This window comes from Gadus chalcogrammus, chromosome 3 (genome assembly GCF_026213295.1).
Source record: "Gadus chalcogrammus isolate NIFS_2021 chromosome 3, NIFS_Gcha_1.0, whole genome shotgun sequence".
In the NCBI taxonomy this organism is placed as follows: Eukaryota; Metazoa; Chordata; class Actinopteri; order Gadiformes; family Gadidae; genus Gadus; species Gadus chalcogrammus.
In genome coordinates this window covers 24,024,870-24,049,816 of record NC_079414.1, presented here as the reverse complement: position 1 = coordinate 24,049,816, position 24,947 = coordinate 24,024,870, and the positions used below count along the sequence as shown (strand labels likewise).

The window sequence follows — 24,947 nt, the reverse complement described above, 5'->3', positions numbered from 1 at the left end:
TCGTTACGAGTTATACCGCTAGGCCTGGGATAGTATTTAGCGAATGGGTAAAAACACTATCACTTTATACTACAATATCGACAATATAAATCAAAAATAAAACATGACTTGTGTAGTGTAACAACTCCCGATCATAAATGTCTAGAAATAGGGTGATATTGTATATTCTTTAAGTTAGATGACGGTAGATTTTATGTGCGAACAAATTTTTCAGGGATTCTCACCTCGCCGGTGGTGGAGGAAAGGAGGAAAGAGAGACGTCATCACGCAATTGTAGTTTCTGGCGTCGCCAGACATTACAAGACAACTTCCAATCCATGGATTGATATTGCATATATATGTACTACACACATATCGCATGATAAAATACTATAGTTGACAAGTCTATGGATCAATTATTTCAAAATGTATGTGAAATTTGAATTGATTAGTAATAAAGCAACGTTTACATTATGTGTTATGCTTTCAGACCAAAGTAGCTGCTCATCGATATTTGTTGTCAATGTCGTCTGCTGTTCTACGCAGGCAAGTTAAGCCATGGCTTTGGTAAAGCAAAGTTGTATTATAGCTGGTCGGTTCGGTAACAACCGCCTTTGGTTGACACCCAGATGCAACCCCTATGTAAGTATTTCCAGATGTTATTACACTACAAACAACTCAGAGTTCTCGTAAGAAATAAGACTAAAAAAAAAACGATCGCGTTTTTCCCTGCACATATATAATACGTTATAAGTGCGCGCCTGGTATAATCGTATACGTTTTCTTACTAACGCCACATCAAATGTCGTACCTGTGAGAGGTATGTATTTAATTCCCAGATAGTATGTTCAATAATTATGGTAGTTAACAAATACGTTCTGAAGAGGGATGTTAAAACATGGCAAAGGGCAAATGTGTACTTTGGTATTTGCGAGGTACGACGAGTTTTTGTATTCAAGATAAATTGCTTAATTTCCAGATATATGCCAGTGGACTCAAAACAGTGGTCAAACCCTTGCCGACAAGGAATGACAGAAAAACGGAGTTGCTAAATGACGATGGCCCTGATCTGCAAGACTTCCTTTCTGGGGAACTCGCTGAGAAGAGCAACTGGGAAGAGTACAAGGGAAACCTGAAGAGGCAGAAGGGAGAGAGGTAAAGACGAGTGTCTTTCACTTAGTGTCTAAAGATTAACACAATGTTTCTGAATTGTTCCTCTATTATGACCTATATATATATATATAAATGCTACAATATACAATATCAGCATAGTTAGGAATGGATAATCTAATTATATCTAAATAGATCCTTTGGTATGAGTAAAACACTATAGCCACATATTATCCAGAATACAAACAGCTAAATTTGTCTTCAACCAAGTCCTATAAAATGGATATTGACAGTGTACTGGGACATTGAGTTTTGAAATGAATCCGTTGTGACCTCCTAATAGGCTGCGGCTTCCTCCATGGCTCAAGACAGAGATCCCTATTGGGAAGAACTTCAATAAACTGAAGAATACATTGAGAGATCTCAATCTGCACACAGTAAGTGTGTGTGTGTGTGTGTGTGTGTGTGTGTGTGTGTGTGTGTGTGTGTGTGTGTGTGTGTGTGTGTGTGTGTGTGTGTGTGTGTGTGTGTGTGTGTGTGTGTGTGTGTGTGTGTGTGTGTGTGACCCTACATTAATATGTACATGTGCGCAGAAACAAAGACATCAAAACAGATCTGGGGGTGTAGTGGTGAACGTGTGTGTGTGCACACTTGACGCCACTCACTGTTGCAAGCAATCTACTCTCAACTCATCTAGACACTTGCTATCTGTACGACTGTATCGGTATCTCTTCCTCAGGTGTGTGAGGAGGCCAAGTGTCCCAACATAGGGGAGTGCTGGGGGGGAGGGGAGTCGGGCACAGCCACAGCCACCATTATGGTAAGACCTCGACCAACACATCCCCGGACTCATTGCTCATATTGACGAGTTGTGCAGCCGTGGTTGCTGGATCGCTCACACTCCATGAGGTGTAAAGCGTTGTCGTCTCCCTGTCCGCAGCTGATGGGCGACACGTGTACGCGTGGGTGCAGGTTCTGCTCTGTGAAGACAGCCCGCCTGCCTCCCCCCCTGGACCCAGATGAGCCCTACAACACAGCCAAGGCCATAGCGGCCTGGGGGCTGGACTACGTGGTCCTCACCTCCGTAGACAGAGACGGTAACCATGCTCTTAGCGCTCGCGGCGCTACTACAGCACGCGTCCACGTGGGCTCGGTTGGGCTCCGTGCAACACTGCACAAGCAGAGTCAATGCTTAAGGCTTTCAGAAGGAACGAAGTGGAGTTGTGAGGCTGCCACCTACCGCTCAATCCTGTTTCTGTCTGTGCTCTTGTCCGAGTGATAAGTGCTTATAATTACTTTTATCAATATTTTTTAACTAAAGTCAGAACTTTAGTCATGAGTTCAATTGTTGTTCATGTCAAAACATTATTTAAAATTATATGGCATTATTGTACAATCCTTTTAGATTTACGTTTACTGTACTTTTAAAATCCACAATTATCACAAGAAGAACAGGAAGCAAAGTCAAAGTCAAAGTCACATTTATTATTCAAAGGGCTTAAAAATAAAAAATAAATTAAACATAACTAAACAAAAAATATACATATATAATTATTCAAGTAACAACGGAATAAAACAAAACAAAAACAAGGTTAATTGAAAATAATTTACAGTAGGAGCAAATTAAATTTCTGTTGGTGGTTGGTTCCATCAGTAGATCTAAGTGACCTGTTAGGTCTGTAATAGACTAGCATATCTGAGATGTATTTTGAACCAGGGCCATTGAGTGTCTTAAAGATGATAAGGAAGACTTTAAACTCTATTCTGGATTGTACTGGAAGCCAATGCAAAGGCCTGGCCATTGGTGTGATTTTTGTCTTTTGGAATTTGTTAAAATTCTCGCAACAGCATTTTGAATTAAGGGCAGACGCCTGATTGTCTTTTTTGGGAGGCCAGTGAAGAGGGCATTGCAATAGTCAAGCCTGGATGAGGCAAATGCATGCATGAGCTTCTCTAAGTCCTGCTTAGATACAAAAAGCAGGCTGTAGTTCCTCTCTCTGCCCTTTCCACAACGACGAGTTGCCTTATGAAAACGAGTTGGGGGTGAAATGTCGACATTATTTTGAACACAGAACATTCATTCAAAACAGGATCAAGCAGTGCGTTGTTCAGCTCCCAACGTGAACTGACGTGCTTCATGGACCACTGAGCAGAGCCGTTCTCCCCATCAACAGCACAGGTCCTCCCGTATTGGGATCACCTGTACTGTTACGGTTTTCAAACACTGTTTATAGAAACCGTATTGGTTTCTATAAACAGGTTTAAATCCTTTCTTAAGGATGTTGAAGCTGGCTCTTCTGACTGTACATGCTTTGTTTGATGATGTTGTGACTGTTTGTTCTCTGTTGTTTTTAAATGACTGTCTGGAACTGTGCTGCTGCCTGTCTTGGCCAGGACTCTCTTGTAAAAGAGATTTTTAATCTCAATGAGACTTCTCCTGGTTAACTAAAGGTTAAATAGAATTAAATAACAATCCTATGTTCTTGGTTTGGCAGATATTGCAGATGGCGGGTCGGAGCACATTGCTAAGACGGTGGCTAACCTGAAGGAAATGTAAAGCAAAGCACTTTGTCAGCCCCACAACCCCTCACACACAGACACTTGTACGATCCCTGTCCAGTCCCGGGGTGATAACGGAGCACGGTTCTGCTTTCTAGGAACCCTCGGATCCTGGTGGAATGCCTCACCCCGGATTTCCGCGGCGACCTGCCGGCCGTGGAGAAGATCGCCCTCTCAGGTCTGGACGTGTACGCCCACAACGTGGAGACGGTGCGGGAGCTGCAGAGGTATTATGGGATTGATTACAAGCTAGACGCATGCAGGCCCAATCTCAGTATGCCGTCGTACCAGGTGATGCATGTTAGATTTACCTGCCTAGTTTTCACCTGCCCTATTTGAGCTTTACCGATCCTATACAAATGTAGCTTGAATCGGCGACTAATAATTGTTTGCAATTTACACATTTGCCACCAGAGGGAGACATAGAAGCTCTGATAAGCAGGGACGGTCTAGTCACTGTGTATTGGAGACAGTAGCCAACAGGAACCACACATTTCCTCTAGACAAACGGTGCAGACATAGACAGAACAGACCAAATGAAAACACCATAGGGGACGATGTGTGCTCGAGCCGTCTGGTCTGTAGTGTTGTGCTCGAGGGTCATGAAGACCATTTTAAATTCCAGTACATTTGTCAAATAGTTTACGTGTATCCCCCCTGTAAGCTAATACTAGCGTCCAAAAATGAAATATTTATTGGTACATTTGTTGGCTTTGCTGTAACCTTTAGTACGAGCTCTTTATATCTACATGAGGGGGTCCTCTTCCAAAGAGGCTGCCGTGCTACACCGCCATGTTCCTACATGAGCCCAGAAGGGACCAACGGCTCTGGGGAAGACACATTTTCAATGAGCAAACATAGTTGCCATCTTAACTATCTTACTAGTCGCTTGCTAGACTTTGGTAGCAACTGTCACCTCACAGGGCACCGTAGTTTCTCTTACATCCTTTTGTAGGGGAGAGGTGAGGGCGGGGTAGGGGGTTTTTCCGTTAGAGGCCCCTTAATCCTTCATACTCAACACAGCAAGGGTTCGGGGTTATATTCCCACTGGGCCCATCCTTGCTGAGAACACGCATGGACTCACAGCATTGTGCAGCCATTTGGGCAATCGCTCCAAACGGCACATACTATATTACGTATAGGCTTTGAAAAGATGTGCACAATAGTCCCATGAGGCTCCTGCATCGTCCTCGGTCCCCAGGCACGTCCGTGACCCCAGGGCCAACATCGACCAGTCCCTGAGCGTTCTGAGGCACGCCAAGAAGGTCAACCCGCACATCCTCACCAAGACCTCCATCATGCTGGGCCTCGGGGAGACGGAGAAGCAGATAGAAAGCACCCTGGCAGGTGTGTGCACGCACACACGCATACTTAATCCTTCATACACACACTCACTCACGCACGCACGTGGGCACGCACGGACGCACGCACACTATCACGTACATTCATGCTATGGGCCGTTGGTTCTTCTGACCCAGAGCTACGGGAGTCGGGGGTGGACTGTCTGACCCTGGGCCAGTACATGCAGCCCACCAAGCGCCACCTCAAGGTAAGGACGGATCAGGTGACACGCACACACACACACACACTCACCCAGCATGGACGTCATGCTGGGTGACTAAGACAATGTGCATGTCTGTCTGTTGTCTTGGCAATTCCTTTGCGATATTGCGTCAGGTGAGACTTAAGTAAGTAAGTATTTTATTGTCCCTCTCACGAGAGGCCGTTGCTTTGGGCAAACGGAGAGCAACTTCTAAATGCAACAAAGCACATAGTTGTAGAAAATACCCCGTTTAATGTATGAATACACCATTCTCTTTCCACGTCCTCCCACAAGCCAATACACTCCTTACATCAAAGGATGTGAATGCTCCGCTAAAGGCCAGATGTCCCGGTGTCGCTGCACTGTTTATGGTCCCAAGAAGTGACTGACCCCCCCCCCCCCCCCCCCCCCACACACACACACACACACACACACCGGTCAGTTCACTCCAGGCCATGTGTGAAGACATACAGTGGGGCTAGACGAACACAACATGAGGAAGCAAACGCATAAAAAGGGGAAAAACCGACACCATCTCTTTTCCACTCCACTTCCCAGGTGGAGGAATACGTGACCCCTGAAAGTTTCGCCCATTGGGAGACGGTTGGGAAGGACATGGGCTTTGTGTACACGGCCAGCGGGCCTCTGGTGCGCTCCTCTTACAGAGCAGGTGAGACACTCTCTCGTTGTTCAACAGGAACCCACTCGGCACTCATTCACAACCCCCCGTGTGTTCCACCTTCTGTAACCGCTCCATCCCTGCTCTATGATGCCTTCCCTAGGAGAGTTCTTCCTGAAGAATCTGGTGGAGAAGAGGAAAGCAGAAGGGCGCGCTCTCGCCGAGTAACAAACACCACCCAGGGCCGGGAATGGTGCCCTTTGACCCCTCTTCTTACCCTCACTAGCTCCTCTGTGATTAGCTGCTTTTTACCATGTGTTACAAACACCAACGGTTTTTTTTAAATAAAGCCTAGCCACAGCAAAGATACTTTATTTTATTATAAGAATTCCAACATTTTTAAACTCCCTGGGGGTCTGGTGGCGATTCTTTTTAGATTTTGCGTCTAGGACAGATGACTCCTCAATGCCTAAAAAGCGCACAATACTTCTATAAAATAAGCTATTTAACGTGTGCGTACACCAGTCTATCTTTTCTCACAGAGTGAGCCGGAATGGTTTCACAGAGCCTCTTAACACCAGTATTACGCCGTAGGAGTGAGATGTTTCCCTAAAGCCGAGAGGCCCCTGCGTCGCTGCCAATACACACAAGCTGTTTGTTTATGGAGATGTAGTGGAGGTAGAACCAGCAGGGACTGACCCCCCCCCCCCCTTTGTTAAGTTCAGTCCAGGCTACGTGGTAAGACATGCAGTGGGGCCAAATGACACAACATGAGGAAGCAAACATACAAATAGAGGGAAAAACCTACAACATATCGATTTTTCACTACCCGGGCCTCCCGATATTATAATAGGGGGCGTGAGATGGAATCCACTGATGAATCTGGTCAGTGTCTTATTGAGGCTGTGTACCCTGTAACCATTCCCAGGTCAGAGGTCAAACAAACTCAGGCCTCAGGATGCTCTCTTCCAGATCATTCTCTGGACCTCGCCCTCTCTTCAGGGCACTATTGACCCCCAGGGAGAGAGAACCATTGATGGTTATCCGGAAGATGTAATCAAAATGAAAGTTTTAGGGACTCATCCAATTATAAAAAAGAACAAACACTCAGAAGATATATTACTAGTGACTGAACCTTTGTAATAACTTATTGTGCAATAAAATGATTCAAACGTTTATCTTCTCCATCTGCTTTTCCTGGGCTTTTGTTTTAATGATGACGTGGTCGTTGCATTAATACACAATGTCACAGAAGCACAGGACAGTTTTATTTCATTGGTCCATTTGGCTAAAAAAAGATTGCAGACATATTCTTACTCTCAGACCCATGTACAGAAGAGGATGATTTATAAAAATGCTTAATATGTATAAAAATGTTTAAGCTCTATTAAAAATGCTGATTCAACATTACATAGTAAATACATAAAAATATAGTTTACATATAATTGTCAAACATTTCGGTGCAACGTACTGCATTCGATTTGGTTCCATCGGGGACACTGGCTCATAGGTTTAATCAATCCACTCCCTTAGACATCATCCCTAACCGTTCACTGGACTTCTGGACCTCTGGCCGCCTAGCCAATCAACCGCTTCATCACGTAGCAGCTATCGGCAAGTAGCGACAAGAAATGGGTTATAATCGTTATTGAAATGATTAGAACCAGCTGCAGGATGTGTGCGAACGGAATGCGTGTGTCGGAATGTGTGTGTGTCTGTGTGTGTGTGTCTGTGTGTTTGTGTGTCTCTGAGAAAGGTTCAAGCTTTGGTTTTCTTGGCCGGGGGCTCCGTCACTGCCGCAGGGGTGTAAGGAATCCGCAGCGTCGTCACCTTTTTACCGATGGTCTCAATCTGGGGAGAAAAAAAAAAAAGTATTAACGGATTATCGGTTTCATTTTAAAACCCCTCCGCAAACAAGGGATTCCCAATAACTGTGTGTGTGTGTGTGTGTGTGTGTTCCCCCGCCACTAACCTGGAAGCCGATGTTCTGTAGATGCCCGTGGAGGTGGTCCAACACTCTGCGGCCGTCGAACAGGAAGGCGGGCTTCAGCATCTGCTTGTAGATCTTTTCATAGTCCAGTTCCTGTTGAGCAATGACAGGGCTGTAACGACGACCACGCTGCTGCACGCTAAAGCTCGGACCTCCTTCGAACACGTGTGGCACCTCACCCTGAACATGTCCCACTCGGTGCAGATCACTAGCGCGTGGGCCCCCTGGCAGGCCTCATAGGGGTCTTTGGTAACGGTGACCAGCTCGTCCACTGAACGGAACAGACACACACTTGATGTTATTACTCTTATCACGGTGCCGCCATCCCCCTGTCATCCCTATTACATAAGGGCTATTACCAGGCAATTATTTTACTGTGACCAAAAATGCAGTTAAACGTTGTGCAAGATAGAAAGCGTTGGGTAAGACGAATAAAAACGATTAAACAGTGAATGATATTTGTGATTGAAACTACATGCGTTCCTGTGTCACTCTTTAAGGCAATACACAATGTTGCTTTGAAGCCTCTGCAGTCTGGATTTCATGATCACACACACACACACACACACACACACACACACACACACACACACACACACACACACACACACACACACACACACACACACACACACACACACACACACACACACACACACACACACACACACCTCTTTGGGGGCTGTCCCCTGAGATGTGGGGCTGGGAGAGGTCGAGGATGATTTGCTCCTTCAGGACTTGAGGGTCATAAATGTGCAGCTTGGCCCCCTCCTCCATCAGGTACTTTGAGATGTAGATGCTGGAAGACTCCCTGAGGGCGACAAAGACAAACCGTCCCAGTCAGCAAGGTTAATATCTAGACTGGCTGTACAGGTATTAAAAATGCCTTCTGGAAGCTCCCTCCTCTCCATATTAGTTCTCTCCAATCTCATTCCCCCTCTCTCCTCTCTAGTAAGACAGGAACAGAGGCATAACTCCCGGGCTCTGTGCCGTCTCCCCCCCAGAAGTTCTGCTAGTGCATAGCAGCACTGCTGGGCCTGAGATCAGCCAGTAGCCAACTGTTTCTCATAGTACAGGGCCTACAGGCTAGCGTGTATTGCACTCATTATCCAGTGAAGCTTGTACCTTTTATGCCTGGAGATCAAAGTTCAAAGAGAGGTGATTTATTACCCATGCTCCCGCCAGTGCAAACAACCAGCTTATTAAAGGGTTAAAAAGGAGGCTTTGAATAGATTTATTATTAAAGGCTGAGTTTACATATTGATTAAGTCACTGTTAAACATCACGTTGGGAGTGCGTTTAAGGCAAAACACAAAGGAGTTGTGGACCAAGGAGCCCGTGTTGACCAGGTGCGGGAGATGGGTGTGCAGGGAAAACATTCACAGCGGACAGACCTGGTGTCCCCGGTGTCTTTCTTGAAGGAGAAGCCGAGGAGAGCGATCTTTTTGCCTGTGACTGTGTTGAAGAGACAGTCTATGATCCTGCAGGCAAAACGCCGCCTCTGGTACTCGTTCATATCAATCACCTGAAAGAACACAAGTCCAACACTGAGACACAAGATGAAAAGTAAAGAGTCATGGAAAGTGAATAACCAAACCCCCTTCAATTTCTATTACTACTTAATATTAGCTTGAGTGCTAATGCTGTGGGTGCAGTACCTACCTGCTGCCAGTAGGAGGCCACCTCCGGGAGGTTGAGCGCTTCACACAGGTAAACGAGATTTAACACGTCCTTCTGGAAACAACTTCCTCCGAAGCCTGTCCAGAGTTGGGGGAAGGGCGGGAAAGATGGGTTGGATTAAGTCCCTGAGCCCAGGTCGGTGACCTCATGCGTAGATTACAGACTGCAGGTCCAAGTCGCTGAAGGCACCCAAGGCTGGGGCACTCACTCACCGATACTGGCCTTCAGGAACTTGCTGCCTATCCTCTGGTCCATGCCGATGGCTTTGGCCACCTCCTCCACGTCGGCCCCGGTGGCCTCGCACAGGGCGCTGATGCTGTTGATGCTGCTGATTCGCTGGGCCAGGAACGCGTTGGCCGCCTGTGTCCGGAAATGCAAATCGTGTTAAAGGTGACATATCGTCCGCCGTCCGCCGTGAAGTAGAAATCTCTTCCGACATCACAAGTGGGGCGTGTCCACCTAGACGTGTGACGGAGAGATCAGTCTACCGGCCTACCCAGTGGACCGTGGCAAACGTGGCTCATCTGTCCGTCATACACCGAGGTGGACACGCCCACTCGTGATGTCATAGGAGGCCGATTTTCAAAACGGCTTGTAACGGCTAATCCCACTCACACGTGGTGGTATAATATGTCACCTTTAAAAATACCCCAAAAAAAAAAAAAAACGGTTTAGGTTGAGCGAGGGACAACGCACCAGTTTGGAGAGCTCCGAGGACCAGGTGTTGGTGGTGATGATGCGCTCCTTGGGCACCCAGCGCTCGTAGACGGCGCACAGCGCTCGGATGGCCCTCTGGCCCTCTGCCGTCTCGTCCCCGCCAATCAGGACGCGGTCCGGCTCCTTCAGGTCCCGCACCGCCGTGCCCTCCGCCAGGAACTCCGGGTTGGACAGCACCTGGGCCCCCACGGCCATGGGGAGAGAGCGGGGGTCAGGGGCTGAACAGTGACCCCGCCCCCCCCCCCCCCCCCCCCTATATAATCATAATAAGGTGAACCAGCCGGCATCACACCACATTCCTTCAGGGGATAGCTCTGACAAAATGGCTGCTCTGGCTGTAAATGTTCTTCTAACTCGGCCATAAACCGGTTTCCCCCCGGGGCAGACAAATGCCCCCCCCCGTACACCCTGCTACATGCCCCCAACACCCCCAACTACGTATTTTGTCAAAATTGAGTTCAGACTGAAAATGGGTTTTATAACACCTTCTTTCTTCAACTATTTTTCTTCCTATAAAAGGTATTAATTGAGAGTATCACCACTATTGTACCTGAAACAGGTTTGGCCGGCCAGTATGAATACTTTGAAGGCATTTTTCTCAGTTTCAATGTTGGCGTAGTTACTGCACTTTGCCTTTGTAGGGCAGTGTACTCCTAAAAAGACGCCACAACCATGCGGTCCACTGAAGGCCGGAGCCCCGCCCACCTGCAGGTTGAGGCTGGGCTTGGTGTTGGCGTCGAAGATGCGGCGGATGCTCTCGGCCGCGCGCACCGGCACCGTGCTCTTCTCCGTCACGATCTTGTAGCCGTCGGACATCTCCACGATGCGGCGGGCGCAGGCCTCGATGTACTTGAGGTCGGCCGCCCGGCCCTTGCCCATGCCGTAGGTCTTTGTGGGCGTGTTCACCTGGGAGGGGGGGGGGGGGGGGGGCAAGAGAAGTGTCAATCAACCGCGGCTTCAGGGGCGGGGGTGGTGGGGTGAGGGGGGGGTGGGGGGGGAGTGCTTGTCGTCAGCCTCACGCCTGACTCCCCAGGATGTGGTGTGTGTGTGTGTGTGTGTGTGTGTGTGTGTGTGTGTGTGTGTGTGTGTGTGTGTGTGTGTGTGTGTGTGTGTGTGTGTGAGTCACAGGGGGAGTCCGTGGGTTGTCTTGGGATACTCACAGAAATAAATACTAGGTCGGCTTCCTTGATGGCCGTGTCGATGTCCGTGGAGAAGAAGAGATTCCGCCCTCTGCACGACTCCACCACCTCCTTCAGACCCGGCTGGGGGGGGGGGGGGGGGGGGGGGTACAGGGCGGAGGACTTGGGTGAGCAGGGCATCGGAGGGGGTCGGGTGCTGAGTCAAGGGGCTAGGACGCAGGTCCGCCCTTTATAAAAGCACCAGTCATACTTTGAGGGCGTCATCTTTGGTCATAGCCACCGCGGAAGCCCCATTGACGCAATAACGCGTCGAAACATCTGGAAGCCATTGAGCGGTGATTCAGTGTTTTACGTGCGACACTGGCGTTACAGCAGTGACTCAGAAACGCGCACAAACTCTGGGTTTGATTATCTGCCAATATTTAATATACTTTCACCCTACCCGTATTCCTTTAGTGGCCCGTGTTGAGAAATAGGGATTCAGAGGAAAGTAGAACACAAACCAACCAGAATTGTTATACATGTTGGTGACTGAACTCATTTTTCACACTAGCACAAGCTACACGAACCACTGTCAGAACACATCTTTAGCGCCATACCTCATATATGGGCAGCGTATCCGAGTTCCAAGCGTTGATCCTAGACTCATTGATATCCACCACAGTGACTGTGATCTCGGGACACATTTGTGCGATCACAGTGCATGTGGGACCCCCGACATAGCCGGCCCCAATGCAACAAACCTTCTTTATCTGAAACATCTGGCAAGGGGAAGAGAGGGGAAAGGCTCGAATGAGACATACAGAGTGAGGTCTACAATTATAATAAATAAAGCCTATGGAAAGACATCATAAAATAAATAAACATAAAATTAACATTTTAATTGTATTTATAGTGGGAAGATATATTAGGTCTAATAAGTCAAATAATCTGCTCCATTGCTTTTATAGGCAGCTTATTCGTTGGTATAATAAAAACGACATTATAATGTGGATGTAGGCTTATATGGGGCCTGCAAAGACAGATATAGAATTATTGTGCAATAGTTCTTAAGTTGTAGATTTTCTTGTATGGCCGTGATGATGAATTCAATAATGTAATTGAATTTGGAGGTAATTACATCGATATACAAGGATACACACCTGAGGAGAATAAAAATGCTCAGTCCTGAATGAAAGGCTCTTTGAATTGGTAGACGGGGTAAGCCACGTATAGCCAGGAATCAAACAGAGGCGCTATTCAACTTATCCAACCCTATCGGGGACCCAAGAGATCTAGCCTTTTGCAAGCCTGATGTTTAAATTGCATTCATTCATTTGACTTAAGGTAATTAGATGGATACAAAAACAGACATGCATTTAATTAAATGCTTCATACTTCAGTCTTACAGTAAAGAATTAAGTTACCGTTCATTTACCTCTGGCAACTCGAGTCAACTTGAAGAAGGCGTAGTCTGCAGCTCCTTTCGAGGTAAATGCTGCTAAAAAAAACCTAACACACAGGCAATGTAGAAAATGAGCTCTCTTCTAATCAAATGATTATCTTCAAATGTATTCAGAAGACAGTAACATTAGCTCTTGTTACCTAGCCAAAGACTCCTTTAACTCTGCCTTCCCTAGTGATCGGCGATCTAGCAGCAGGGACTTTTACGAAGCTAACGAGTTCTGATTTGCGGACACAGCAAACTGCGTCATGCTTCAAAATAAAAGCCTGGCGTCGCTAATTTTAGGACACGCTGAATGTAGAGTCAAGGACCGTCAAATCTGTCTCAACACCATGACATACGATTTGATTTTATGTATTATACATTTAAGTAGAATTTAATCCATTTTAATCCGTTACCACACGACCGGTAAAGTTTACATCAATGATATCAACTAATGAATATTATTGCTGATTGATCAAAATTAAAAAGACAAGAAACAAAACAATTTACATAAAAAAACATGACAAAACAACAAAGTAATATTATCTTCATTTTATTTATTGGTTTATAAAGAAAAGTGCATAGTTAAAGGCTTTTCTTAGTCACAGGTTGTGCAGTAATCCTCCCAATCTATTACTTTCTCAATCCACAATAAAAAATACCCAAGTTTTCCAAGGCATTTCCCACCAAGGACATAATAGAAAGACTGATTTCAAAGTAAAACAGATCTTAGAAGGGGGCGCAGAGATGAGTCTAACTCTGTATGTGACTAATTGAGCTGTACCAAGTATTTAGTACAGTAGTTCCCAGTTCACTTGTAGACCCATTATAAAATTGGAAATTCCAAGTCCAAAGTAAAACTTGTTCAAATGGCAATGATCTCAAAGCCTGGTAATTTCGTAGTTAACTACCTTACCGTTCTAAGATTACAATTCAATATGCATTTCATAGCGATTACTAATAAATTATGTTGCAGAAATGAGCCCCCGTCCTCTCACGCTACTTCGGTATAGACAACAAAACTATTCACCTTACATTGGCACTGCAATATGTCTTCAATACAACTAACTTTTCTAGCTAAAGACCAATTACCAAAACCACTGGGATTATTGAACTCCTGCTCTACAAAAAAAATAAAGAAGGGCTATTCAAAGAATTTGAAGGGACAGTGTTGTGGAATGGAAAAGATGTTCACCTTGAATTCATATCATATCTATATCATTCCTACTTGCCAAATGAAGCAGTCTTTCCAATAGCCTTCTAAATATTTCCATGGGCACCCCCTTACATAGCAGAATAACAAACTATCAGGCATTAACATCCTTTAACAAAAGTGCTTATAAAATGGGTGCTTTACAGACACAGCCTCTATACGGTTAACATAGTTGGTGTACAATGATTCAAATTCGGTTATAGATTACAGATTTCTTCTCTGGTCTGCAGGAGGCATGCCAATTTTATTCACTAAGACCATTTTTCTACGACATGTTTTCTGTACCACAATTTGGGAGCCAGGATAATGCAACATTCACTATTTAACTTTTGTTAAGCAGCAGCTATTGACAGCCCTCAAATTTCCGAGATAACATTTTATCCTTTCGCCAAGGCTCCTTTCAGATAGGCAACTGGATTAGCCGTTACGTCATCATTGGCAATGGTCCTCAAAGTGGAATGTGTTATTAGGAATCTCAACCCATCCACCCTCATCGTTGCGCATGAATGAGAACAGAGGTTAATCCGTCCCTGATGAAAAGTTAAATGTCTCCATAATAAATGAGGTCTCTCCCGTCCCTCCCACTGCAGACTCATCGGAATGTAACCACCTCTTGTGAGAGTGTCGAGGGAGGGGGGGGGGGGGGTTCTTCAAATGCATTTTATAAGAAAAACAGGTGAAAGCAATAGAGAACCCTAAAGAGGAAGAGATTAACCAAGGGGTCGGGGGTTAGCAGAATCGATTGATGGACAGGTGGTTGGCACGGTCTCCAGTTAACTCTTTATGTCGGCGGGGTCTCCGGCGGTAACCTTAGTCCACGGGCGGGGATGGGTCATGGTGCCTCTCGTGCCTCTGCAATCAGACACACAACACAGTCCGTTCAGTACACCTCTCTGGTGATCCACAAGAGGGAGAGGCGTGTATGAACCTGTACTGACGTTGGAGGGTCCAGAAGGTTTGCCGAGGGGACGAGGAGCTCGGAGGCTGGACGGGCGCAGCAGGAAGAGGAGCAGAGCCAGGATCATCCACCCCATGAGGACCATGGGGAGGGTGAGGTCACCTCCATTTGCCACTGAGCCACTCGGCCCGGGTACTGCGCCACACACACACACACACACACACACACACACACACACACACACACACACACACACACACACACACACACACACACACACACACACACACACACACACACACACACACTTGAATTTCACTTCTTGCACAATGGAATATACAAATACACATCTGAAAAATGTTGGCAGCTAGTGCTGCCAACATCAACTAAGTAAAATACAAAATACCCAGAGTGGCATTCGTTATGAAAGAATTAGAGGCAAACAACGAATACAGAATTTAGTTGAGAAACACATGGGCAAAATCAAATAAATTGTCTAACATACTTTCTTGAAGGCACTCTGTGTCAGTACAGTAGGACTGGGATTGCCTGAGCTAAAGGAGAATATAAAAGAAAAGGAGAGGAATGGGAGGAGAAGCAAGCGTCAAAAGTCATTATTCCATCCAGTCCCCATCATGAAAACCTTCAGTCGTTCCACAGGCTTTAAAAGGCCAGGTAGGCCTTCGAAAAGGTGTGTCACAAGAATTAATTTGATTCACATCAAAGTAATGTAGAATATATACTGAACATTACACAAACAATCAAATAGATGGGTTTATTACCCTGGGTCATAGTTGTATATTACACGTGTGGTGTAGTTGATGTTACACCAGCCAGTTGATGTGTTTGACGTGATAAGTATTGTTTGTTCATATAATGTTTTTGACCTCCAAGTTTCAGTTTTGTTCAGTTAAATGTAAAATGAAGTGGAATGCGTTCAACACCTGTTTGAGTAGGGAGAAGGCCCACATCCATATTACTGCCTTAATGTATTGCAACTTGTCTGATACACTGCATATCAACAAACAGCTGACTTCTCAAACATAAAAATTGTCAGGGATGCTATGATTGATATCTCACACACACACACACACACACACACACACACACACACACACACACACACACACACACACAGCTGTATACTTACAAGCCTAGAATAAACATTGAGAGTTCATCATCAAACTTAAAGCAACTCTTATTTTGCTTCTATTTCCATCAAGAGGTTAGAATAAGCCCTCTCGGCAGCGCCAACCTCTCATGTTGAACTGAGAGCAGACTGGAGGCCGCAGTGAGGGTGACCTCTAGAGGTTACAAGTGGTATTGCTAGACTTTACGGGCCAGTGCTAGCTGGGCTAGCTGCCAACTTAAAGATCTGTGCAACAAAATACATAATTTGACATGACGGCAAACATTCTATTTCTTCACATAATTTTGAGGATTGTAGTTTTTCTTCGGAATTAATAACGGGCATCCTCTACTGTTCATGACTGATGTATTGGTGGCTGGGTGTAGTTTAAGGAATCCCCAACATAGTTCTAAATGTGTGTTCCCTTTGCCGCCAAGTACAAGGCTTAGCACCACTAAAGCCCTTCTGCCCTCCCTTTCTTCAGAATAAGCTCCATGACCAAAATAAAGGTTTTCAGCTGAAGTTGCAACGTCTAAGACGGTACCCCTCCCAGTAAGTTACACCTGTGTACATGGCCACTTGGGACCCGCCTGGCTACAAAACAAACAGCGAGCCGGAACCAGGATATGCAGGCTGTGTATGCAACCTACTTAATAACCCAGTATTACAATACAGCCATGACTATTTCCTTGAAGGAATAAAATTACTTTATTTCCGTCTCTAAAACACTCATGGTCTTGAAATCGATTTACTTTCTTCTACCAATCCTGTACTTGAAACTTTCTGCTTCCACTCAACTATTTGAATCCATCCTGTCCTCGAACATGTTATGACCCAGATCTGGCCGGTGTCGGAACTCTTACCAGGTTTATGAGTCGTCTCATCGCGTACTCGTGGGTGCAGATGCACTCACAGGGGTCGTAGCCTCCCTCCGCCATGTCCCTCCGAGCTACCTTTATGGTTGGGACAAGCCAGAAGTCTCACACACTGCCTGTGCGATGCAAAATGCAACAATACCTGCTTTTGCATTTCCAGTTTCCGATTTGCATTTGCCACCCATGATTCGGGAGGTAGTATGCCCTTTTGAAAATCCCAAGTATCCGATATAAAACAATTGTATTCGACAGTGAGACACAGTGGTAGATTCTGCAAGCTTACAATTGGGATTTTCCGGCCAGCTAGCTTTGTTTGTTTTTTCCAATTGAGTACACATTTGCAAGCAATACTGGACGCCTGATATCACGACCCCCTACCTATCTTAATGTGCTGCATTCATACGTTTTCACATTTAATTTGACAACGATTCGTCGAAGGGCTTACTTACTCGTGCTTGAACAGTTTAATATACGATCTCTGCTTGCTTGCTTCTTCGTCGTCGTCGTCGTCGTCGAGTCCAGTTGTTTGTACAGTTGGACACCTTGCACGGCGGAGCAGCGTCAACAGTGCTACCGGGTCACCAGACAGCCGCTCGGCGGAGCTCTGCTCGCTTGTTGTGATTCAGACGGAGAAACCACGTGAGCAGCAGGACCGTTTAAAGGCACACTGTGTGACATTTCAATTGGCTCGTAACTTACAATTACCTGGCATTTATCTGTAACCAATGCTGTCAGATAAGGATTTCAATGATTTTATCGATAAAAGAACATCCTAGAACTGATATATTCTCCAAATAATAAATACCGGCCTGCCCGTGCCTCAAATTCTTCAAATAGCCTACTATTACTACACCAACGCCCTCCAGTCAGACAAGCTGGTTTGTCACATAGTTCACAACCAGTTAGACGGGACAGAACATTGCTGTTGATTTTTTTTTTAATTGTGAAAGTGTGAGGCCAGGGTCTCAGTCTTACACATTACGACTCTAACCTCGTTCTCACATTGACGTTGCGATTAAGAATGCAGCTGTTCTAATTGTTTCTTGCATTAATGCCTGCAATACCTCTACCACTGAGTCTACCGAGCAAGGTACGTTTTATTAGTCTGTTTTCTGGGAATAATTGACGCAAGCAGAAACCAGAAAACAAGCCGTTTTTTCGTTTTGACAAGAAAACGAAAATCTAAATTTCAGTTCGTTTATTCGTTTTTTGGTTCTTACTGAGCGAAACGAATTTACCACTTGCTCCATTGTACCTTGCTCCATTGTTTACCCTCAGCCTACAGATGTTTACCTAAGATGATTATCAAAAGACTGATTAAGATATGTGAGAATGGATTTCTACGAAAAGTTAAACATCATGGCAATTATCAAGTAAATAAGTAATTTAATACAAAATATCCCAAAATATTAAATTCAATAAATTATTCGTGTATTATTTTATTTTTTTAAATAACCGACTTTTAAATACATGCTAATGTATACATAATAATACATACGACTTTTACACACTCATCCTCACGGTACCCAAAGTTTTGTGTGAAATCTTAATCCCATGATATAAATGAATATTTAAGTGTTGAGCCAGCAAATTTATTATGTTTTGATTAGATTGACATGTTAAAGCGAACGGAAATAATTCACTCTTGTTTGATTCATGAATACATGAAGCTTCTCCTCTTATGTGGTGGTCCCGCTGAGCTTCTAGACTGAACGGTTCCGTTGTGTGGACGACAGTTCATTCTCCAGTGCTGCGTGAACCACAGCAGAAGGGCAGGGAGGTGGGAGTCAAAGGGGATTCCCTACGAACAGCACCACCGCCGACCATAGTGGGCACATCCAATCCTAGCCGCAGCTTGCAGTAGCACACAACAGAGGAACATGGCTAACATTGCAGTCCAAAGGATCAAGCGAGAGTTCAAAGAAGTTCTCAAAAGCGAAGAGGTGAGCGATCAACCTTCTCAATTCATGTGTTTTCCGTTCTTTAAAGGGATCTTCCGGTGTACGTGTATGTGGTTTGTCAACGCCGTAAAGGGGACTCGTTTCATGGGCTAGCGGTGTGCAGTTAGTCAGGCCCCAAATGATAACTTCAGCTAGCTTGACGTCCAGCTACGTTTGACTCGCTGCGGTGCAGCTGATCCTGTACCAGGCAAGGCGGATCAGGAAACGCCGGGGCTTTTTTTTTTTGAGGCCTCCTGCCCTTCTTCATAATCAACAGACACGCCACCAGAGGAGCTTTTTCCTGAATCCATTATGTTCAGACGTAATGAATCCTTTTACTTGAGAACATTTTAAATGATACATAAGGCCAAAGAGTTTTCTTCGGTGACTGTTTCTGTTATTACTTTGACAACTCCCTCTTAGCATTCGTACGGTAGCTTTCTCAACATAACCAGTCACGTTTGTTTTGCGTAACAACCACTGAGGTGATTCAATCATTATGTCATTGTTCAGTCTCTGTTGCCAAATCACATTGTTGACAAACTTTGTTCACATCGCTGATCTAAGAGGCATGATCGTTGATGGGAAGCGTAACAGATTTAGCCGTACATGGACACTAACAATAGTCGTCAGAATCCTGTTATTTCGAGAATATACCAACCCAGGACTGAGCGTTTTGTTTGTAATACAACAGCCATCGTTTGGAAAGTGTTCTTACTAACTTAGGAACTACGTGGATTCAAATACTCTCCCGTGATTTTATTTTTTCTCCATTAGACGAGTAAAAACCAAATTAAAGTAGATTTGGTGGATGAGAATTTCACAGAGCTGAGGGGAGAGATAGCTGGCCCCCCAGACACACCATATGAAGGTAAATCAAATCAACATAAAAAGTGATACTACATAAAGTGAGACGGTGATGTTAAGATTATGTTTTGTTATTATGTTTTCATATAATTCCTATTCTTTATAGGTGGCAGATTTCAGCTGGAAATAAAAATCCCAGAAACATATCCGTTTAACCCACCAAAGGTATACGCAAGAATGTTTCTTACCTGCTCTTTCACATTACTGTCTGTGTAATCCACATTTTTGAACACACGCAAACACATCACACCACACTACACTACACAAATGTCCCTAATTAGATCTCTCTCCCTTCTAGGTGCGGTTCATCACAAAGATTTGGCATCCTAACATCAGTTCTGTGACGGGAGCTATTTGTCTGGACATCTTAAAAGACCAATGGTGAATGAGCCAAAGTGACAATCTTCCCAGTTGGGCTTCATCACAGTGTTTTTTCACAAAGTTTTTCCTTTTATTCCATTATCAATCCTGTCTTTAACCATGTCCCCCCCCCCCCATCTTTACCCCAACGTCTGATGGTCTCTCTTCCTCAACGTCTGTTGGTCTCTGTTCTTCAATATCTGTTGGTCTCTCTTCTTCAACGTCTGTTGGTCTCTCTTCCTCAACGTCTGTTGGTCTCTCTTCCTCAACGTCTGTCGGTCTCTCTGCCTCAACGTCTGTCTCTCTTCGTCTGTCGGTCTCTCTTCTTCAATGTCTGCTGGTCTCTCTTCTTCAATGTCTGTTTGTCTCTCCTTCAACCTCTACTGCCCTCTTCAATGTCTGTTTGTCTCTCCTTCAACCTCTGCTGGTCCCACTTAAACGTTGGTCGGTCTCTCTTTGAACCTCTGCTGGTCTCTTTTCAGGGCGGCTGCTATGACTCTACGGACGGTGCTTTTATCTCTACAGGCTCTCCTGGCCGCAGCTGAGCCTGACGATCCCCAGGATGCGGTCGTAGCACACCAGGTAGGGGGGACATGATAAGAAAACATCCAAATGCATGCCACTTTATTGGCTATAAAGTAACCACGGACTACTGCTAAGTTACACAAGCTACTCTTGATGTTTATAGGTGATAAAAATACCGATTTTATGATATGTCAAAGCGATATGAGCTGCAAGCTGAAAAATATTTAACTATGAATCCTTTTCTATGACGACTTGATTCAAGGCCTCTTGTTTGGAGAGTGCTGTGTGGGTCAAAAGTGAACAAGATGTCAGTAGTAGCTTAATCTTAACTTGGTATCACTTGAGTACTGCTTTTTATCCCATTACTTTCCAGCATTAATTCGGAGAGAGTTGTCCAATTATTTCACTATGGACGTGAAAGTGTTGACTAGCTTCATTCACAAATTGTAGGCATTATGAATTCATGTTGTACAGTAAGTCCAAGGATAAAGGCAAAAAAAGCCTGCTGCTCAATCAAGCCGGTCTGTCTGATTGTCTAATGTGTGAATCATCCTAAATAAGGCGGATTCAGACACTTGGTCAGGAAAGGTCCAAAAACTGCTGAAGATCTCCAAATAACGCTGGTCAAAGGGTTGTGTTTTTCCTTTTTGTGCCTCAAACTATATGATTCTCTCTCCCCCTGTGCAGTACAAGCAGAACCCAGAGATGTACAAACAAACGGCCAAGCTGTGGTCTCACATCTACGCCGCGGCTCCCATCTCCAGCCCCGACTACACGCGCAAAATAGACAAACTCTGTGCCATGGGCTTTGATAAGGTAAGAAGCGCCTTGCTGTACTTTCCCGTTGAATTAAAAGTCCAAATTGTACAACCGATATTGGATAGATTGATGCATAACTAAAGTCTTTGTGGATTTCGAGTTAGTCCTAGATGAAGCATGGCATGATTTTGGAAAACCTACACATGCTTTTCTGTTTTAATGTGTTTAGACAACAGCTGCTATATCAATAAGACGGCTCGGCTCTCTCTGAATGGATTCATCTTGACATTGAGCATGGAAATGACTCTGTGCTACGTCGTATCAGAACACTCACGTCTTGTTCCTTTTTGGTGTTTCTTTAGAACGCAGTAATAGCAGCGCTGTCGTCCAAGTCGTGGGACGTGGAGACCGCGACCGAACTGCTCCTTAGCAACTGAGAAACGTGTCAAGATTCCCCCGATGCATTCACTGAACCCCCCCCCCCCCCCCCCCCCCCGACTCCACCACCCTCTTGCAACGCATCCACCCAGGCCTTCCATCTCACACCTCCAGCCACCGTGACCGGCAGACACACCGCCTTCCTCCTCAAACTACCCCGACAACCCCCCCCCCCCCTCCCCATGGCCATTATGCTCACCACCTCGCTGCCTACTGCCTCCCCACAGTCTCTCATCCATCCCTAGAGCCATCCATCCCTCCGTCGTTAAACTACACCGTTCCCTCGGACACACCACGCTGAACCTAGCCGTGGACCCGGTCCCCGTTGAGGGCAGCAGCAGCGGCCTTAACCCGGTCGATTTATGATTTATGCGATGACCTCCAAAGCAAATGCCTTCAGTTGCTTGCCTGGTACAGTGCACTGCCACTTATTCTTATTGACTCATTTTTCTGGCTGGTTGAATACTCCCGTTATGTACATTCATATTTAGTTGATGTATTTATATAATGTGATCCAATAGGAACTGTCAAAAGCTTTGTGTTTTTGCAGTGGAGAGTGAAGAGATGGCGTAGTAGTTAGGTATGGATCAACTTGTTTTCACAAGGTATTTTTTGTTTTGTTTTACAATCCCACAAGATGAAAACGAGCAGAATATGATATTAACATATGCACAGCAGAAGCGCGATATCTGTAAATAGAGAAAAGTCTGTACATTTGAAAATGAACGGTTATATACTTTTTCTTTCTTATAAGATGTTATAAAAATATTTTAAATATGGACTTTGTCTAGTTTACATTATATCAAGACGTTTTTATTGTCCCTTAATCTTACTTCTCTGCCCCAAGACGGCCCCTTTAGTTATTTAATCGATTGACCTTGTAATGCATGTTAGACAATGATTTGATAAAAAAAAAAACGTAGTTAGCAGGAAGCGCTCTCTCCCACAACCTCACCGACCCGTCATCTGAATTAGGATTATTTTTTTGCTGAATAATGCGTTGGTTGGCTGCCTGCTTCGTAATCTTAATGCAGATGAAAGACTCGTCATCATGAGGACCGACCCAAACCGCTACCGGACACTACTTAACGCTTAACTGATTATCTTCCACCTTTTAGGCTACGGACCAGTCCCATAATGTTCTCAACAGACAGGAACGCGGCAAGAGTTGATAATCCAAGGTTTATTCCAGTAAAGTTGTTGTAAAGAAATCAGTTTGGACAGTAGGCACAAGTTCCAGCTACCATGACGGTCGCTGCATGTCCATCACGCTCAATTCAAATCATGGAGACGGACGTTGTACCAAGACACATATATCCAGCTGGTACTTTCAATGTCATCCATCTTCAAAACTCATCTGGAGGGAATCATGGACCATGTGTCTGGCATTTAAGGGAATGCTTTATATATATATATAGATACAAACACAAGTAACCTATGAGTTTCTGTGACTGTACAATATCACAGATGGTCAAATGATGGCTATTATTTAACCCTACTGAACAAGAGGCTGGACTTCCTCTGATTTTGAAGGTGGAGTTTATAGCTAGCAAGCTGCACAATAGCGTCAATAGTATCAGACTGCTTGGAATAAAGATTCGGAGGGGGTATCGATGTGAACCTTTAGGCCTCCTCAGCAATCCCTCAGCTTGCCCCAATTCCACACACAGATACGCCACGCATTACAAGGATGGTTTCAGGTTGAAAGCTGGACACCTGACGCCAGTAGCCTAATAACAGTAGTCGGAGAGGTAGTTGTGTACAGATGCCATCTCCTGCACTTGTAAATAGACGTGAGCCCTTACATCATCACTAAAGTGCACCATGGATGGCTGGATCTGTATATATTTTATAAGAAATTGAAAGGACAAAAAAAATCCTGCTCCTCTCTTCCCATGTACAATCTTGCACGATGACAACGCATTGGGAAGGTTTCGCTGAACCCTTTGAATTGGGACTTGTTTTTTCCCTTGGGATAAATGGATTGAAGCTAGCGACAGCAGTACAAAGCATGGTTATTTATTGTGACAGTGTCATGTTTCTTTGATTAAAAAAATCCCTGAGAAACCAGTGTTTTTGTCACGTCTGTTAAGAGCCCATACATTTCTTTTTAAATTGGTAGATATTTTCTATAGATCAGGGATGGGTATTTTCAATAAAGAACCAAACAATTCGGTACAATGCCAGTGATTGTTACTTTTTCAAAGAAATTCAGCATAGTAAATGAATTAATCGGCCCAATATGTGCACTTTCGAGTGCCTTCGTTGGATTGCTGTTAAGGATCTTTATTGTAAATACTTGGTAGTATTCAGCTATACTTAGCATCTCTTATAGCAACTGAAGTATTCAAACTAGCCTTAAACATTTTCCCAAACCATATTACAGAAGTTAACAGAATGATAACTTGGATACAGACAAACAAGGTTCCCCATGCATGATTCCATGCCAGGAGCATTTGGTTGCGTTAACTGATGCTCAAGTTAACCACAGGTACTTTTCATTACACGTCAGAAATTTGGAAAAACTTGTGGAATTGGTGAAGATGACAGGAAAATAAAAACGTTTCCTGGAATCAATGAATTGACAAATGCAACAAGAACAACTTTTTCCCAGGGAATTTAATAAGCAACAATCATATCCAGATTAAAACGTTTGTAAAATGTCCAACCTTTTTTCTTAAAAACGGCTCCACAAAAGAAGCAAAGAGCAACGAACGTAAAGGAAAAAATACATGTTTTGAGAGTAACATCTACATACAACAAATTTCAAACGTAGGACTAAAAGGTGTTAAAAACCTAGATTATCAGTGGCATGTGTGAATGCATGTATATTCTGTTTAAGAAATGTCCATCAGGAATCCAGAGGAGCTTTAGAGTCAGACGAGTGTGTGTTTGTGTGGTAGTGTGTGTGGTTGTGTGTTTGTGTGCGTGTGTGGTCAAAAGACAGTCCAACAGCCTTCTCCCGCCGTTTCCTTGTCTTCAAGGATCTCTTTACCTGACAAAACAAAAACAACGATTAGATCCAAAGACGGGGCAGTATTCAAACCTGCCATCATTATAAATCATGAATAATCACGCGATATGAACAAATGATATTACGGACATGAAAACCTGACACGTATTGGAACACAGTTCTACTCGACCCTGGGTCCTGATACAACATCTCGCCCTATACTCAGTA

At 44.6% G+C, this 24,947-nt stretch overlaps 5 protein-coding genes across 15 annotated transcripts in view; 2 read left to right on the top strand and 3 right to left on the bottom strand.

Moving 5' to 3' along the window:
- Positions 1 to 467: 467 nt before the first annotated feature.
- lias (lipoic acid synthetase) lies at positions 468 to 7,014 on the top strand. The gene is made up of 11 exons (XM_056586861.1): positions 468 to 621; positions 959 to 1,134; positions 1,433 to 1,526; positions 1,829 to 1,909; positions 2,030 to 2,186; positions 3,585 to 3,642; positions 3,747 to 3,875; positions 4,850 to 4,995; positions 5,127 to 5,197; positions 5,750 to 5,861; positions 5,974 to 7,014. The coding sequence occupies exons 1-11, from the start codon at positions 538 to 540 to the stop codon at positions 6,036 to 6,038; spliced, it is 1,173 nt and encodes a 390-aa protein (XP_056442836.1). The 5' UTR covers positions 468 to 537; the 3' UTR covers positions 6,039 to 7,014.
- ugdh (UDP-glucose 6-dehydrogenase) lies at positions 6,483 to 13,021 on the bottom strand. Of its 3 annotated transcripts, XM_056586859.1 has the most exons (13): positions 12,921 to 13,021; positions 12,754 to 12,827; positions 11,936 to 12,097; positions 11,358 to 11,459; positions 10,903 to 11,103; positions 10,177 to 10,374; positions 9,693 to 9,840; positions 9,463 to 9,557; positions 9,195 to 9,325; positions 8,472 to 8,611; positions 7,980 to 8,071; positions 7,783 to 7,893; positions 6,483 to 7,661 (listed from the first exon to the last, which is right to left on the bottom strand). In XM_056586859.1, the coding sequence occupies exons 3-13, from the start codon at positions 12,095 to 12,097 to the stop codon at positions 7,569 to 7,571; spliced, it is 1,473 nt and encodes a 490-aa protein (XP_056442834.1). In that variant the 5' UTR covers positions 12,754 to 12,827; positions 12,921 to 13,021; the 3' UTR covers positions 6,483 to 7,568. The 3 variants fall into 3 exon arrangements, with proteins under 3 accessions (XP_056442834.1, XP_056442835.1, XP_056442833.1); XM_056586860.1 differs by having other exon boundaries at positions 12,743 to 12,999; XM_056586858.1 differs by having other exon boundaries at positions 12,754 to 12,998.
- Positions 13,022 to 13,279: 258 nt separating this feature from the next.
- On the bottom strand, positions 13,280 to 17,690 carry smim14 (small integral membrane protein 14). 2 transcript variants are annotated; one of them, XM_056586868.1, is made up of 6 exons: positions 17,583 to 17,690; positions 17,323 to 17,488; positions 16,866 to 16,951; positions 15,379 to 15,427; positions 14,914 to 15,068; positions 13,280 to 14,827 (listed from the first exon to the last, which is right to left on the bottom strand). In XM_056586868.1, the coding sequence occupies exons 3-6, from the start codon at positions 16,938 to 16,940 to the stop codon at positions 14,786 to 14,788; spliced, it is 321 nt and encodes a 106-aa protein (XP_056442843.1). In that variant the 5' UTR covers positions 16,941 to 16,951; positions 17,323 to 17,488; positions 17,583 to 17,690; the 3' UTR covers positions 13,280 to 14,785. The 2 variants fall into 2 exon arrangements, with proteins under 2 accessions (XP_056442843.1, XP_056442844.1); XM_056586869.1 differs by lacking the exon at positions 17,583 to 17,690 and having other exon boundaries at positions 16,866 to 16,955; positions 17,327 to 17,527.
- A 63-nt stretch (positions 17,691 to 17,753) lies between these two features.
- Positions 17,754 to 24,163, top strand: ube2kb (ubiquitin-conjugating enzyme E2Kb (UBC1 homolog, yeast)). 3 transcript variants are annotated; one of them, XM_056586865.1, is made up of 8 exons: positions 17,754 to 17,967; positions 18,614 to 18,820; positions 19,595 to 19,688; positions 19,791 to 19,849; positions 19,983 to 20,065; positions 20,527 to 20,626; positions 21,257 to 21,385; positions 21,691 to 24,163. In XM_056586865.1, exons 2-8 carry the CDS (start codon positions 18,758 to 18,760, stop codon positions 21,763 to 21,765), a joined length of 603 nt encoding a protein of 200 aa, XP_056442840.1. In that variant the 5' UTR covers positions 17,754 to 17,967; positions 18,614 to 18,757; the 3' UTR covers positions 21,766 to 24,163. The 3 variants fall into 3 exon arrangements, with proteins under 3 accessions (XP_056442840.1, XP_056442839.1, XP_056442838.1); XM_056586864.1 differs by having other exon boundaries at positions 18,585 to 18,820; XM_056586863.1 differs by having other exon boundaries at positions 18,548 to 18,820.
- pds5a (PDS5 cohesin associated factor A) overlaps positions 22,275 to 24,947 on the bottom strand; it is a 32,523-nt gene continuing 29,850 nt past the window's right edge. For 2 of the 6 annotated variants that reach the window (XM_056586850.1, XM_056586851.1), the window contains exon 34: positions 22,275 to 24,761. In XM_056586850.1, the coding sequence (XP_056442825.1) occupies positions 24,618 to 24,761 (144 nt within the window). In that variant the 3' untranslated portion in view covers positions 22,275 to 24,617. The remainder of the gene's footprint in view (positions 24,762 to 24,947) is intronic. The other 4 variants (XM_056586849.1, XM_056586852.1, XM_056586853.1 and 1 more) reach the window with 4 other exon arrangements.

What these genes read in the sequence shown, in the direction of transcription:
- ugdh (XM_056586859.1), bottom strand. Translation starts at nt 12,097, where the DNA reads ATGTTTCAGATAAAGAAGGTTTGTTGCATTGGGGCCGGCTATGTCGGG. An exon ending in AAAGACACCGGGGACACCAG is followed by an intron (nt 8,612 to 9,194) that starts GTCTGTCCGCTG and finishes TGTCGCCCTCAG; the next exon opens with GGAGTCTTCCAGCATCTACA. An exon ending in TACAGAACATCGGCTTCCAG is followed by an intron (nt 7,662 to 7,782) that starts GTTAGTGGCGGG and finishes TTTTCTCCCCAG; the next exon opens with ATTGAGACCATCGGTAAAAA.
- smim14 (XM_056586868.1), bottom strand. Translation starts at nt 16,940, where the DNA reads ATGGCGGAGGGAGGCTACGACCCCTGTGAGTGCATCTGCACCCACGAG. An exon ending in TGAGACGACTCATAAACCTG is followed by an intron (nt 15,428 to 16,865) that starts GTAAGAGTTCCG and finishes ATTCTCCTTTAG; the next exon opens with CTCAGGCAATCCCAGTCCTA. An exon ending in AACCTTCTGGACCCTCCAAC is followed by an intron (nt 14,828 to 14,913) that starts GTCAGTACAGGT and finishes GTCTGATTGCAG; the next exon opens with AGGCACGAGAGGCACCATGA.
- lias (XM_056586861.1), top strand. Translation starts at nt 538, where the DNA reads ATGGCTTTGGTAAAGCAAAGTTGTATTATAGCTGGTCGGTTCGGTAAC. An exon ending in CACCCAGATGCAACCCCTAT is followed by an intron (nt 622 to 958) that starts GTAAGTATTTCC and finishes CTTAATTTCCAG; the next exon opens with ATATATGCCAGTGGACTCAA. An exon ending in ACGGTGCGGGAGCTGCAGAG is followed by an intron (nt 3,876 to 4,849) that starts GTATTATGGGAT and finishes CTCGGTCCCCAG; the next exon opens with GCACGTCCGTGACCCCAGGG.
- ube2kb (XM_056586865.1), top strand. Translation starts at nt 18,758, where the DNA reads ATGGCTAACATTGCAGTCCAAAGGATCAAGCGAGAGTTCAAAGAAGTT. An exon ending in AAGTTCTCAAAAGCGAAGAG is followed by an intron (nt 18,821 to 19,594) that starts GTGAGCGATCAA and finishes TTTCTCCATTAG; the next exon opens with ACGAGTAAAAACCAAATTAA. An exon ending in CCCAGACACACCATATGAAG is followed by an intron (nt 19,689 to 19,790) that starts GTAAATCAAATC and finishes TATTCTTTATAG; the next exon opens with GTGGCAGATTTCAGCTGGAA.